This window comes from Pygocentrus nattereri, chromosome 2 (genome assembly GCF_015220715.1).
Source record: "Pygocentrus nattereri isolate fPygNat1 chromosome 2, fPygNat1.pri, whole genome shotgun sequence".
Lineage (NCBI taxonomy): Eukaryota > Metazoa > Chordata > Actinopteri > Characiformes > Serrasalmidae > Pygocentrus > Pygocentrus nattereri.
The window spans coordinates 41491814-41505158 of NC_051212.1; the positions used below are offsets into that span (position 1 = coordinate 41491814).

General features: G+C 42.2%; 3 protein-coding genes across 3 annotated transcripts; all 3 read right to left on the bottom strand.

Annotated features, from left to right (window-relative positions):
- Window positions 1-5502: 5502 nt before the first annotated feature.
- LOC119261831 (histone H1-like) lies at window positions 5503-7242 on the bottom strand. The gene has a single exon (XM_037531700.1). It carries the CDS (start codon window positions 7013-7015, stop codon window positions 6407-6409), a length of 609 nt encoding a protein of 202 aa, XP_037387597.1. The 5' UTR covers window positions 7016-7242; the 3' UTR covers window positions 5503-6406.
- Window positions 7243-10175: 2933 nt separating this feature from the next.
- LOC108417031 (histone H2B) lies at window positions 10176-11177 on the bottom strand. Its single transcript, XM_017689810.2, has one exon. The coding sequence runs from the start codon at window positions 10985-10987 to the stop codon at window positions 10613-10615; it is 375 nt and encodes a 124-aa protein (XP_017545299.2). The 5' UTR covers window positions 10988-11177; the 3' UTR covers window positions 10176-10612.
- Window positions 11178-11793: 616 nt separating this feature from the next.
- On the bottom strand, window positions 11794-13098 carry LOC108417032 (histone H4). The gene is made up of 2 exons (XM_037531889.1): window positions 13068-13098; window positions 11794-12134 (listed from the first exon to the last, which is right to left on the bottom strand). The coding sequence occupies exons 1-2, from the start codon at window positions 13081-13083 to the stop codon at window positions 11839-11841; spliced, it is 312 nt and encodes a 103-aa protein (XP_037387786.1). The 5' UTR covers window positions 13084-13098; the 3' UTR covers window positions 11794-11838.
- Window positions 13099-13345: the final 247 nt, after the last annotated feature.

Sequence of the window (13345 nt, forward strand, 5' to 3'; positions counted from 1 at the left end):
TATCAACATGCTGCTCTCCATCCTTTCTCTCCTAGCACTGTTGTCAGGTAAGAGAATGTTAATGATTTTTGTTAAATTCCTAACTGTTGCAAAAAATAATGTGTGCAATAAATAAATATATTACATATTTTTCTCTTTAATAATCCATTTTAGGAGACACATCAGCACAGACAATTGCACCACTTGTAGAAGAACTGCATGTTTCAGAGGGAGATAATGTTACTCTCTCCTGTAACTACAGTACCAGCACTAATGATGCTCTTCAGTGGTATCGTCAGTTTCCCAGATCCAGACCAGAGTTTCTCCTGTACATTTACTCACATGGGACTTTGAGTGATCCTCTTCCTCCTCGTATGTCTGCTGAAGTTGAAGACAAAAATCGCGTGGATCTGATAATCTCCTCTGCTGCAGTATCAGACTCAGCACTCTACTACTGTGCTCTGAAGCCCACAGTGACAGGAAACCCAGCTACACTGTACAAGAACTGTTTACATATGTAGACCAATGTTGTTGTCAGGAGGGGGAGCTGTTTGACTTTTTTAATACCCCCAGGTTTTAACGTACACCTTAAATGGAAGACAAACCATCATCTTCCTGACTGCAAAGTAATACTGCTTTTCCACACATTAGCTTCCCAGTGTGTATTCAGGGGTCACATACTAGAACATTCCTAGGACCACATGACATAATAATGCTCACCATTGTGAATCAACTACATTTTGAATGTAACATTCTATTCTGACAAATTTGAAAAAGAAAAAAAAAATCTTTAAATATATTGCCTGGAGAAAAAATTCACTTCAAAATTCTCAATTGTTAAATATAATTGACGGAGAACCAGAAAACCTATGGATGAAACTCAAACAGGTCATCAAGGAAGAACCACAGAAAAATGTGGGAAGAATGAAAAGGAGAAATAATTCAAAGTCTGGTGATACAGTGGAGATTGAAAAAAAGATGAGCAGCTATAATCAAGAAGGTCAAAGACCATTTAAGAGAGTTTACTGTGCATTCCAGAGAGCAGCCTGGAAAAACAAGGATGAATACCACATCATCTGTAAATATATTGAAAATGGGAATGAATGTGAAAAAACAAGGATTGTTTTCCAGAGGATACAGCATAAAAAGGTAGAGAGTAGAGAGATGTCAATGGACAAATCATAACAGATGAAACAAAAATTCCAAAAGGATGCATGGCAAGACTTCTACAAAAAAGATGTCAACTGCCAAGACACATTTGTTGATGCTGAGTACACAGAAGAACCTTCACTGTTAGAAGATGAAGTCAGACAGACCCTGAAATCATTGCCAAAGAAAAAAGTTAAAGAAATCAATAACCCTGCCATGTCTGATATATTTAAAGATTCTGAAGAAGATCGGTATGAAGTGCTGACCACACACATCTTCTAAGCCACTTCTCCTTCTGGGTCAAGTGGAGTGCTGGAGCCTATCCCAGCTGTCACTGAGTGAAAGGCAGGATATACCCTGGACATCCATCACAGGGCAGACAGAAATACACATTCACACCAAGGGGCAATTTAGGAGGAAACTGGAGAAAACCCACGCAGACACAGGGAGAACGTGCAAACTCCACACAGAGAGGACCATGGTCACCTGGCTGGGGACTCGAACCCAGGCCCTCCTTGCTGTAGGGTGACAATACTATCCACCATGCCACCACACCACCTGTACTGACCAAATTATGCCAACAAATCTGGAAAAGTTAGAAGAAGATTAGAAGAGGCCAGTTTAAAATTATGCAATGCAGACTAGATCCTTACCTCAAAAGAGAACTGTCAGATGAGCAAGCAGGGTTCAGGAAAGGCAGAAGAACAAAACATATCATTGCAGGTGTATGCTGGACTTTTGACAAAGCCAAGGAGTCAAGAAGGAAGGATGTCAACATCATGACAAGAAAAATATTGATGCCTTTGAACTTTGGTTTTGGTGAAGACTTCTGACAGTACCTTGGGCAGAAAAACAACAAAAATAAATTGGGCTTCAACTCATTTGAAGCCCAAACTGAAGCTGTCTTATATTGGACTATACAATTATGACAGAAATAGTATCTAGACAGTCTGGAGGTAATTATATATTAGCATTTGATAACAAGTGCTATTTGAGAGAGTGAAATATTGGTACTGCATATAAAGGCTATCACTCTGAAAAACCTTCAGGATGTCTACACTGGAAAAATAAAGTGTTCTCCTCAAGACAAAACATAATTGTGAACTAGCTTGAGAGAACTAGCTACACACTTCACATTTATATAATGTGGTCATATCAGTAGCTCAGCAGATTCTGATTAAAAACATGCCACTACTAATTATAAATTCAAAAGGCTCGCAAAGTCATTACCATTAGAAAAAGTGGCATACTGCTCATGCCCTTCATTCTGTATTCAGTCAACATTGTAAACACACGTAAAATAGCATAAAAAATGTTTACCTGTGGCTTGGGAAAGTAGCAAAGAACATAATCGAGCATATGCAGAGAAAATACCTTTAGACCACAGAGGATTAAATCAAAGCTGTCCAGTCATATCTGCAAAGGGCCAGTATAGTTGCTGGTTTTCATCCCAATCAAGCAGCAGTACACCTGATTCTACTTGTTTAATCAGTTGGTCTCAGTCATTGAAGAACTGATGAGTTGAGCTCCTGCTTTGTTGGCACATTGACAAATGTAGGAGGAGTCTTTACATCCTTGAACAGTAGCATCAAATCTCTCCTCATCATCTGAACACTGGAACCACCATGATGTTTCTGCGCTCTCTGACCATCTTTATGACTTTACTAGGTATGTGTGGCAAATTTATATTTGAATTAAATGTACATTTTTAAATTCTTTTTTAAATTAGTATTATTTTTTTTTCTCCACAGGCTGCTGTTCTGCACAGTCAATAGCACCACTGGAGAATAACACACAGGTTTATGCTCTTGAAGATGAGACAGTTGCTCTCTCCTGCACATACTATGGTGATGTGAGAACTCTGTATTGGTATCATCAGTATCCTGGATCCAGACCAGAGTATTTACTGGTGATTGTTCCAGGATCAAAAGATGAGAGCCATGAACGACTGAAAGCTAAAGTGGATGTAAAAGGAAATAGAGTGGATCTTTTGATCTCTTCTACAACAGTATCAGACTCTGCATTCTACTACTGTGCCATGGAGCCCACAGTGACAGAAAATCCAGCTCCGCTGTACACAAAGTGTTTCATGCAGAGCAGTGTTTTGTCAGGAGGGGGGCTGTTTGCTTTTTTTTTCATTTAAACCCTCAGCTCATTCAACCCCAGTTTACTTTTTATAACAAACTTTATTAAGGAATATTATTTCAATACAAACACATTTTCAGATACAAAATACAAAATCCAGTCCAGGGGAACTTTCTCTTTCCTCGAGTGTCTATTGTCCGCAGTCTTTTGATCTCACACAGTATTTGTCTATAAACAGTTTCTGCAGGTATTTCGCACTGCTCTATAACCATTTTACAGCGCGTCTTCCAGATCTTACAATTAACAACACAAACAATGAACCAATAAAACTCTAACACACTTTTGGAAAAAGGTTCATTAAAAATCCTGAACATTACACTTTTAACATTAATGTCCAACTTCAGCCCAATGTGCCGTAATTTCCTCCAGATGTCTGTTGTTCTCGGACAGTGAATGAAAAGATGTTCAATCGTCTCGTCTTCACTACAGTCAGTCATCGGACACGTTCTGGTTGTGATGTAACAGCTCCATTTCACTACACATCTGACAGGTAGCCGGCCAACGGTCACCAGCCACATCACATCTCTGACGTTCTCAGAGAGGAATGTGGATGAGATGTTTTTCACACAAGCTCGTCCTTCGGTGGGAGTTAAATACTTATAATGGAACGTTTCTCCATAATCTCTGTCCTGTATGATCTTATAGATCGATTTATTTGGGGAATTCCTCCAATCAATATTTAATTGTTCATATTTTGATATAAAATCACTATAAACTAATTTGAAAGACGGGATGTTTTGTCTCGCCCTGCCTTTTTTTTTTCTCCCAGGAAGTTTTATTCCCTATCCACTCTGAGTTTCTGCTCATAGCCTGAGCTACATTTTTACAAAAGGCTATTTTTAATTTTCTCCCCAACTCCACCGCCCCGAGGCCTCCTTTCTCCCGGGGTTTATACAAAACCTCCTGCTTCATCACTTCCCTGTTGCTTCCCCAAATAAAACGAACACACATTTTATTTAATCTCATCACACACTTTTCATCTGGAGGAAAAATAGTAGCCAAAAACAACAGTTTAGACAGAATAAACGTCTTAATCACGTGAATCCTGCTCTTATAATTTGAGATTTTCCATTTTCCTAATTCAGTCTGAATTTCCTGTTCTTTTTTCTCCCAATTTGTGTTGCTACACTTCCCGTTTAATATCGCGAGTCCCAGGATTTTAATCTCTTCTTTAACGAGCAAGTTTATCGTGGCTGGATCTCCCTCTCCTATCCACACGGCCTCACTCTTGCTGGTATTTAACCGCGCCCCGGCTACCGCCTCATAAGTGTTAAAATGCTCTCTGATGACGTCTGACTCCACTTGACCTCTAACAAAAACTGTGACGTCATCTGCGTACGCAGAGATTTTCAGTGGCTCTGTGGTTGAAAGTTGGACTCCCTGCAGCCTGGGATCGCATTTGATTCTATGCAGCAGGGGACTAATAGCAATCACATACAGAGCGGAGCTTAGCGGACACCCCTGCTTCACTCCTCTGTCAATTTTAAAATCCTTAGTTAAAATCCCGTTTACGTTAATCTGGACTTTTGATTGTTTATATAACAGCTTGATCATATTAATGAACTTCTCCGGGAAACCATAATGTCTTAAAACAGTCCATACATAATCTCTAGAGAGGAAATCAAAGGCCTTTTTCTGATCTAGTCCAACTATATAAAAGTCCTGATCTCTCTTGGTCGTGATTATGTCTCTAATCGCACACAGATTATCCCACATGTATCTCCCTTTTACTGCACAGGTCTGCCCGACCTCAATGACTTCATTCATGACCCCAGACATTCTGTTTACTATCACTTTAGCCAAGATTTTATAATTTATATTCATCAGGCTTATCTGTCTCCAGTTATCCAAATCACTGCGATCTCCCTTTTTAAAGATGAATGAAATCACAGTGATAAAAGGAGTCATGTGGAGAGGCGCCTTTGGGGCACATGCGTAGCTTCTTTTTTTTTTTTTTGTTAAATTACATGAGATACTTCAAATTGAGCAAGAGAACAAACGAAAACAAACTTCCGGGCCACAAAGCACTGGACTGAGTAATTGGTGTTTCAACTGTTCAACAAAAGAGACCGCCGGTCTTGCTTTTTATAACAAACTTTATTAAGGAATATTATTTCAATACAAACACATTTTCAGATACAAAATACAAAAACCACATTCATCAACATTCCTACAGTATTATTTACATTAGAAACATACAGCACTGATTAAAAATCCAGCAGAGTCCAGGGGAACTGTCTTGCCTCTTCCACTCATCTTTGACTTCTTTCAATTTCGTCGAATTAAACTGAAATAAAGTTTTCCAGTCTCCAAGCGCGCTTCTTATAGCTAAAGCAGCTGCGTTTCTATTGGCTGAAATGCAACAACCAATCGTTTTAGCGCCGTCAAACTGTAGTACCCGCCTACCGCCCACCGTTTTTGTCTTTTGTGCTTCCGCCTGTGCGCGAGAGACAGAGAAAACGTATACACGTCCTTGTTTTCCTTTTTAAATAAACTTTATGAAATAATCCAAATACATAATCAATACAAAATCACATGAATGCAAATTTATACACTTGTTTTCCCGCCTCATTCCCGCTCTAATCCTAATCCATGTCACTGCAAATGGCAGCTTGGTAGTTTCAGTATTGATCACAATTTACAGAACACTGTGAATTTATCACCATTTCCCCTGTGCAATATAATCAACGCTCCGTGTACAATATTTAAAAATCCCTCTATAGACTAAATGTTAAATATTCTTGAGCTTCTATTGAAATAGTTTATATAGTAACTCCTCACCGTCCCATGTGTGATATAAACCAGTGCCTCGTGCAATATTCCATGTGAATTTCAGAAAAAAAAATAGTTACAAAGTAAATATATAAATTATATTGTCTACACATTAGCAAGTAAAAACCCTTAAATACTCCAAGTGAATTACTCGCTTGTTAATTCTCTTTCACTCGAGTGCCTCGCTGCCCGTTCGCTGCTGTAACAGGGAGAATTTCCCCGCTGTGGGATTATTTTATTAAGAAATAATGATTTTGTGCAGGGCGAAAGAAAACCGAGCTCCTTGAGTGGAAATGTGGGCGGCTCTTAAAAGAGCCGTTTTTGAGGGGGGATTACGGGACACGAAGGTAAAACGGCGAGTTCACTTCTTCTTGGGGGCCTTTTTCGCCGCCTTGGGCTTGGCAGCTTTGGGTTTGACCGCCTTCGCTTTCTTCGGGCTCTTGACCGCCTTCTTCGGTGCCGCGGGCTTCTTCGCTTTCTTGGGAGACTTGGCGACTTTCTTGGCGGCCGCCGGCTTCTTGGCTTTCTTCGGCGATTTCTTAGCGGCCGCGGGCTTCTTCACTGATACCTTCTTGGGCTTCTTAGCAGCGGCGGGCTTTTTGGCGGCCGCCTTCTTGGCTTTTGGCGCCGCTTTCTTTGCCGGCTTCTTCTTGGGCTCGGCTTGTTTCTTGTTAAGCTTGAAGGAACCCGAGGCGCCGGTGCCTTTGGTCTGCACCAGAGTGCCCTTCGTCACGAGGCTCTTGACGGCGATCTTGACGCGGGACTTGTTCTTGTCCACGTCGTAGCCGCCGGCAGCCAGAGCTTTCTTGAGGGCGGCGAGAGATACGCCGCTCCTCTCCTTAGACTGCGAAACAGCCTTGACGATGAGTTCGCCGACGCTGGGGCCGGCTTTCTTGGGCGGGGCGGCGCGCTTCTTCTTGAGGGCTTTGGCCGGCGCGGCGGCGGCTGGAGCGGGAGCGGCTTCTGCCATCGTTCTGCTTTTGCTGCGAGGGGAGCGAGAATGAGCGGAGCTGCGCTGTTCAGAGGAACCTCCCTCTCAGGCGACGGGCCGCCCCTTAAAAGGCACACGAGAACGGTGTAGACTCAACCTGGCGGGCGCTGTGCAGCCGTGCCTCAGTGACGCGCTCGCACTTGTGTTTTCTCGTGATATTTATCGGGTAAAATAAGAGCGAATGCGCCGATTGTTGAGCGCCCAACGGCTCAGTCCTCTAGAAGAGGTTCTGTCGTGTGTCCCGAGTCCGGGAATGAGCGCGCAGCGACGCCTCGTTTCGCAGGGCGCGCTCAAAAAGGCGCCGCGCGGTCGCCACTCCGAACGAGATGCAGCGCTTTTGGCGCGATAATCGGTGGAAAATGGTAGTAAACGGCGACGTGAGCCTTCGGACAGCTCGACGACTCATTCGGGGAGAGCCTCGGCGAGGGCGCGGAAGAAAAACGAGCGGTCAAGCGCCCCGTTTATCAAGGGTAAAACGAGCTTTCTTGGAGCGAGTAAAACACACGCGTAAGCAAGCGGGCGCCGTGGGCAGAGCTCCTCTCTGCTGATGTGCTGGTGTATAAAGCGCTATATATAAACTTTGACTTCACCAGTGGTAAATAAACCCCAAGCTCCTTCTCACCCTAATTAACTTTATTCTAATTTCTCCCTCACCCTAGTGGGAAGTAACCATAAACTTCTTATAATCTTACTAGAAATAAGCCTCACTCTTCTCTGATCCTAACTTGATTTAGTCTGAACTCATCATCAACCCTGTGGGAACTAGCAGTGAAATACTCAGACTACATCATAAGCCTAAGGCCCAGCTCCATACCAGCTTTTAATCACTCTTCTCACAAGCCTGACGACTTCCAACATCTCCCTTCACTCACTATAATTTCACCATAAGCATGAGCTCTGGCCCAAAAAAACTCCTATGGCTCGCTCCAACTACATAATAGTCCCATGTCTTAGCTTCTGTCATGCTTTTGATTACTTTGACCTCAGCAACAATCAAAGTTCTTGAACTAAATAAATTTTCACTTCACCATAAACCTAAAGCCTCGCTCTAAATCTGCTATGGCTTTAACTGCATGATGAGCCTGAGGCCTGGCTGTAAGTCTGATTTGGCCTACTCTACGACATGGACTCAAAGCTGAGCTCTGCACCTGATTTTAGTTCTCTCATTTTATCAGAAGTCTGATACATCTCAGTTCACTGACTCCATCACAAGCCTGATGCCCTGCCCTAAGCTTACTTTGACGTTCTTTAACTGGAGCTACTGTTACTCATCTAACTTTACTATAAGCCCAGGGCCTAAAGCCGAGCTCTAAACCCACCATCAGTCCCTCTCTATACAGCGTAAGCCTGTGGCCTAGCAGGAAAGATCATATTACTCACTGTCTTCTTTGGAAGTCAAAGGCCTTGCCCTACACTGACTTTCACGATCTCCGAGTTCAGGGCTATAGCAACTGTTACTCTGACTACTGTATAAACCTGAGGCTGTCGGGACCCAGAGCTCCCTGTCCTCCGCTCCGAAGTCCCAGATGATGTGGAAAAACATTACTAATTAAATAAAGTTACATCAAAGTTTTAGTTTTAATTTAACCTGTTTTCTCATTTAGAAAGAGTAGCAAATTAAAAGAATTGAAAAAACATTCTTGCAAAAGTTCAAGAAAAGTGAAGAATCACTCTTTACAAAAAAGTCAAAAAAAGTCTTTTCTTAATGTCCCTGGACCCAATTTGTAATTCCCAGTGTGTCTTGTTTTCCGGAGAAATCTGGTAACCCTTATTTCTCACCCAACTCAAGATGTTTTTTTTAATTAATTTTCTCTGCCTTGTTTTATCAGGTCTCTCTATCCTCCCTGTGTCCGTTGTTTGAAACACTTTCTTATTAAATTGGCTCAAAGACCAGTTCTTACCAACCCTTATCAGATAGCCTTCCTATTCCCAGCTAACGTCTCCTGTAAAAGCAGTGTTTCTCACTCTTTCTGACCTGCCAGGTGATTTTTCCTACCACAATGGCTCCTTTCATTCCCATACCCTGCTTGGGTCTGGAGTTCATGCTATTCTATATATGGAAATATTGGGCCTGCTTTTCCGGTCTCTGTCTGCCTGCCTCAGTTAAATGCTTATAGGCCTGTCTGTCTCAGTTGTAGTGTTTATAACCATTTTTAATATTTTCCAAGCTAATGATCGTTATAAAATTTTAGTAATTAGGGTTCAAGGACATTTTCTTCAAAAACTCCAACAGGCCTAGCCATAAGTATGTAAGCTTAATGGCACGTCTTGCACCTACTTTTGCTTTATGTTCTTGCTTTAACCGACCTGTACTCCCTGACACCTTATCATCAGCCTAAGGCAGGGGTGTGCAGTCTTATTCACAAAAGTTCGGCGTGGCTGCAGGTTTTCACTCCAAACAAGCTGCAGCACAGCTGACTTCACTTATTTAATTAGTTGGTCTCAGTCTTGGAGTGAAAACCTGCAGCCATACCAGCCCTTTGAGGATAAGACTGGACACCCTGGCGTAAGGGCTGCTTTCATTTCCTCTAACAGCTTTGTGCATATCTATATTCTTTGATGTAAATAATGCTGTATGTTGCACTTCTGGTTAGATGCTGACTGCATTTCATTGGCTCTGCACCTGTAACTGCACAACGACAAAGCTGGATCTAATCTAATCGGAGCCTAACGCCTGTCTCTGCATCACAGCCCTAAGACTTAGACTGTAACAGACTTTAACTAACTCCCATTTCATCAGACGTCTCTGGCCCGGCTGTAAACTCTTTATCCTCAGTCTAACTTCAATATGACTGCCCTAAACGCAGTTATACTCACTCAACGCCCCTTTACTTGGACTAAATACAGCAGAAGCCTGGGGCCTTGCTACACACCTGTTCATACTTCCTGAGCCTAAATCCTAAATCCAAACTTATCATTGCTTTAGTCCTAAAGGCCTTAATTCTGCTCTTCACACTCCACACAGTATTCCAGCTATTCTCTGGCCCAGCACACCTGATCCAGTTCATAATCACTTACAAGGAAATGTTTGAGGTGGAAAAAACAAAAAAAGACATTTTAGCAATGAGCAGCGATAAGAAACACTTTAAACTCACCAGCCTAAAAACTGGATGTACAGGATGAGTCAAAAGTCACAGGACAGGTTTTACTATATTGTATTATTGATTTTGTGACAGCACAAAAAATAAAATCAAACTTAGTGTAGCCTTTATTTTATTAATGCAGTTTGAGTTCATCTCTCTCTCTCACACAGTGTGAAAGCAAAAAAGGAGCTCACCAGGCCGCACATTTAAACCGTGTTACTACATTCAAATATACCATTATTTTAAACTACAAAAACCCGAATGACGCGTGTTACATTTATTATTGTATATATGAGGCAGAGAGCGCCATTTCACCAGCGCCCATTACCCAAACAAAGAAACTACGTGCAAAGAAGCTGCGCAGGAAAACGCAAACTAACTTTCATCAGACACATCCCCGCTTTCATTCTCAGAAACAGAGAAAAGCTCTTAAAGCGAAACCGTGGGTGGCTCTTAAAAGAGCCGTTGGGTTTGATGAAGTCCGGGTCACTTCTTACTTGGAGCTGGTGTACTTGGTGACGGCCTTGGTGCCCTCGGACACGGCGTGCTTGGCCAGCTCGCCGGGAAGAAGCAGGCGCACGGCGGTCTGGATCTCCCTGGACGTGATGGTGGAGCGTTTGTTGTAATGAGCCAGACGGGACGACTCACCGGCGATGCGCTCGAAGATGTCGTTGACGAACGAGTTCATGATGCCCATCGCCTTGGACGAAATGCCGGTGTCGGGGTGGACCTGCTTCAGCACTTTGTATACGTAGATGGCGTAGCTCTCCTTCCTGGACTTTCTGCGCTTCTTTCCTCCCTTGCCGGCCGTCTTGGTCACGGCTTTCTTAGATCCCTTTTTCGGGGCGGACTTGGCAGGTTCAGGCATGGCTTTCCTCTTCGAGTGAGACTGAAGAATGAGGAGAAGCGCCCGGCACCGGCTTATTTACACTGCGATATTCAAATAGATCAGGCTCCGCCTTCACAGTGCTGTCAAACGGTCATTGGACGATGAACAACGGCTCGCTTGGCGGACAACCCACAGCTCTCCTTCACCCCACTCTCCTCCTCCTAGCTAAAGACTGTCTTTGTTCTCTTTCCCGCGCATTCCGATCTACTGGGTGTCCTGCACAGCACATCCGAACAAATGTATTCAAAATATTTCTTTTTATTGCTCTTTCATAAAATGGCGTCACATTTCTAAACACCTTTGAAAGGTTTTGAGTTTTTGGCATTTTTAAATAATAATTGTGTATTTTGGATCTCAAAATGCTGTTTTACTAAAAAAAAAAAAAAAATTCAAATAAATAGTTCAAGTCATTCTGTATTACAGAGTTAATGAGATCCAAGTAACACATTTGAGTTCATTTCAAAGGAAATTGAACGGATGTACCGGGTTCTGGTGGAGAACCGCGCTGCGTTTGACCGTTTCAGCTGTAAAAGGTAGAAATCGTGAAGCTGTGACGATGAATAATAACGGCTGTACTAACTAAACGACTCCAACAGCGTTTTCTGAAACCTACAGTAGCTCACCACACACAACATATACAATGTTCCTCTTCCTCTGTTGTTCTGGTATTAAAGTAAGGTCACTACTAATTTCCTCCCAACGTTGAATTTAAATGGACCAAACTGAAATTCCCATTTCTACTGAACGGGTCATAAGGAGCAGCTCTTCTGGTGGGAGTGTGGGGGGCTCTTAAAAGAGCCGTTGGATTTCTGGTTGTTCGAGTCGAGCGTTTAACCTCCGAAGCCGTACAGGGTTCGTCCCTGACGCTTCAGGGCGTAAACCACGTCCATGGCGGTGACGGTCTTCCTCTTGGCGTGCTCGGTGTAGGTGACGGCGTCCCTGATCACGTTCTCCAGGAACACTTTGAGAACGCCGCGAGTCTCTTCGTAGATCAGGCCAGAGATACGCTTCACACCGCCACGGCGAGCCAGACGGCGGATAGCCGGCTTGGTGATGCCCTGGATGTTATCGCGGAGCACTTTGCGGTGACGCTTAGCGCCTCCTTTACCGAGACCTTTACCGCCCTTTCTTTTTTTTTTTTTTAAAGAAACTTTATTTTAACAAAAGTATAACAGTTTACAATTAACAAACAAACATCATCATTACATACAAAACATCAAAACAGTTACAGACTTTATATTTTAAAAGGTCAGAAAATCCCATTTCTTACCTTCCTGTTTTTTTGTATCGATAGTCCTTCTTCTTTTCAGTTCCCGTATAATTTGACTAAAAACAACATCACTGGACACAAAAGCTTGATCTATCGTCATTCTCGTTCTTGTTTTCCACAGTTGACTTTTTACAATGCAAATGATTAGCCATAATAATTCCTTTTGTTGTTTTGGGAGAGAGTTTCCAAATAATCCATATGCTATTGTCTTCATATTCATTTGTATATTTATATTTAAGCTTTGTAATTTATTCCATGTTTCTTTAGATCTATAACAATCAAATAAAAAGTGTTCTAAAGTTTCTTCAGCGTCGCAGTTTGGCATGGGACATTTTATAGTCTTTACATAGCAGCTCCACCTGACTACAGTTCTTACAGGTAGTCTCCTAACAGAGATTAGCCACGATACATCTCTCAGATTTCCTGATAGAAGTTTATTGTTAATATTATCACATGCGTCTTTATATTCATTTGGTTGTAAATCTTTGTAAATAATCATATCCCTATAAATAAAGTTACATATTAGTTTATATATTTCTTTACTATGATCATTTATCCAGTTTATATTGAGATGTTTATGTTTTGCAATAAAATCTGAATACAGTAATTTAAAATATGGGAAATTGGATCTTTGGCCTCCTCTTTTTTCTTTCCAATTTGTTAATTTTCCTACCCAGGCTGCTTGTCTGTGAATGCCCCCAGCAATAACTTTGCAGGCTGCAATTTTAGTTTTGATTGCTAGGTCTATTGCTCCTAGACCTCCGAACTCAGTGCTTTTAAATAAAATATTTCCTCGTCCAGACATTTTCACTGATTTTCCTCCAAGTCGAAACTCAAAGTTTGAATAACGTTGCTGTGCTGAACGCACCTTTATAATGCTCCTCTACAGGACCTAGTTGAAACCAAAGGACCCGGAGGCGGAGCTACACGCCACAGACACTACAGAGAAACACACAAAGCAAAAACAATCAGTATCACTATCACCACTGTCATTATTAGTATTTCACAGCCTTACAAATCTGATGCATTTGTTAAGACGACCTTGTGGCACATGCCAGACTGCCAGG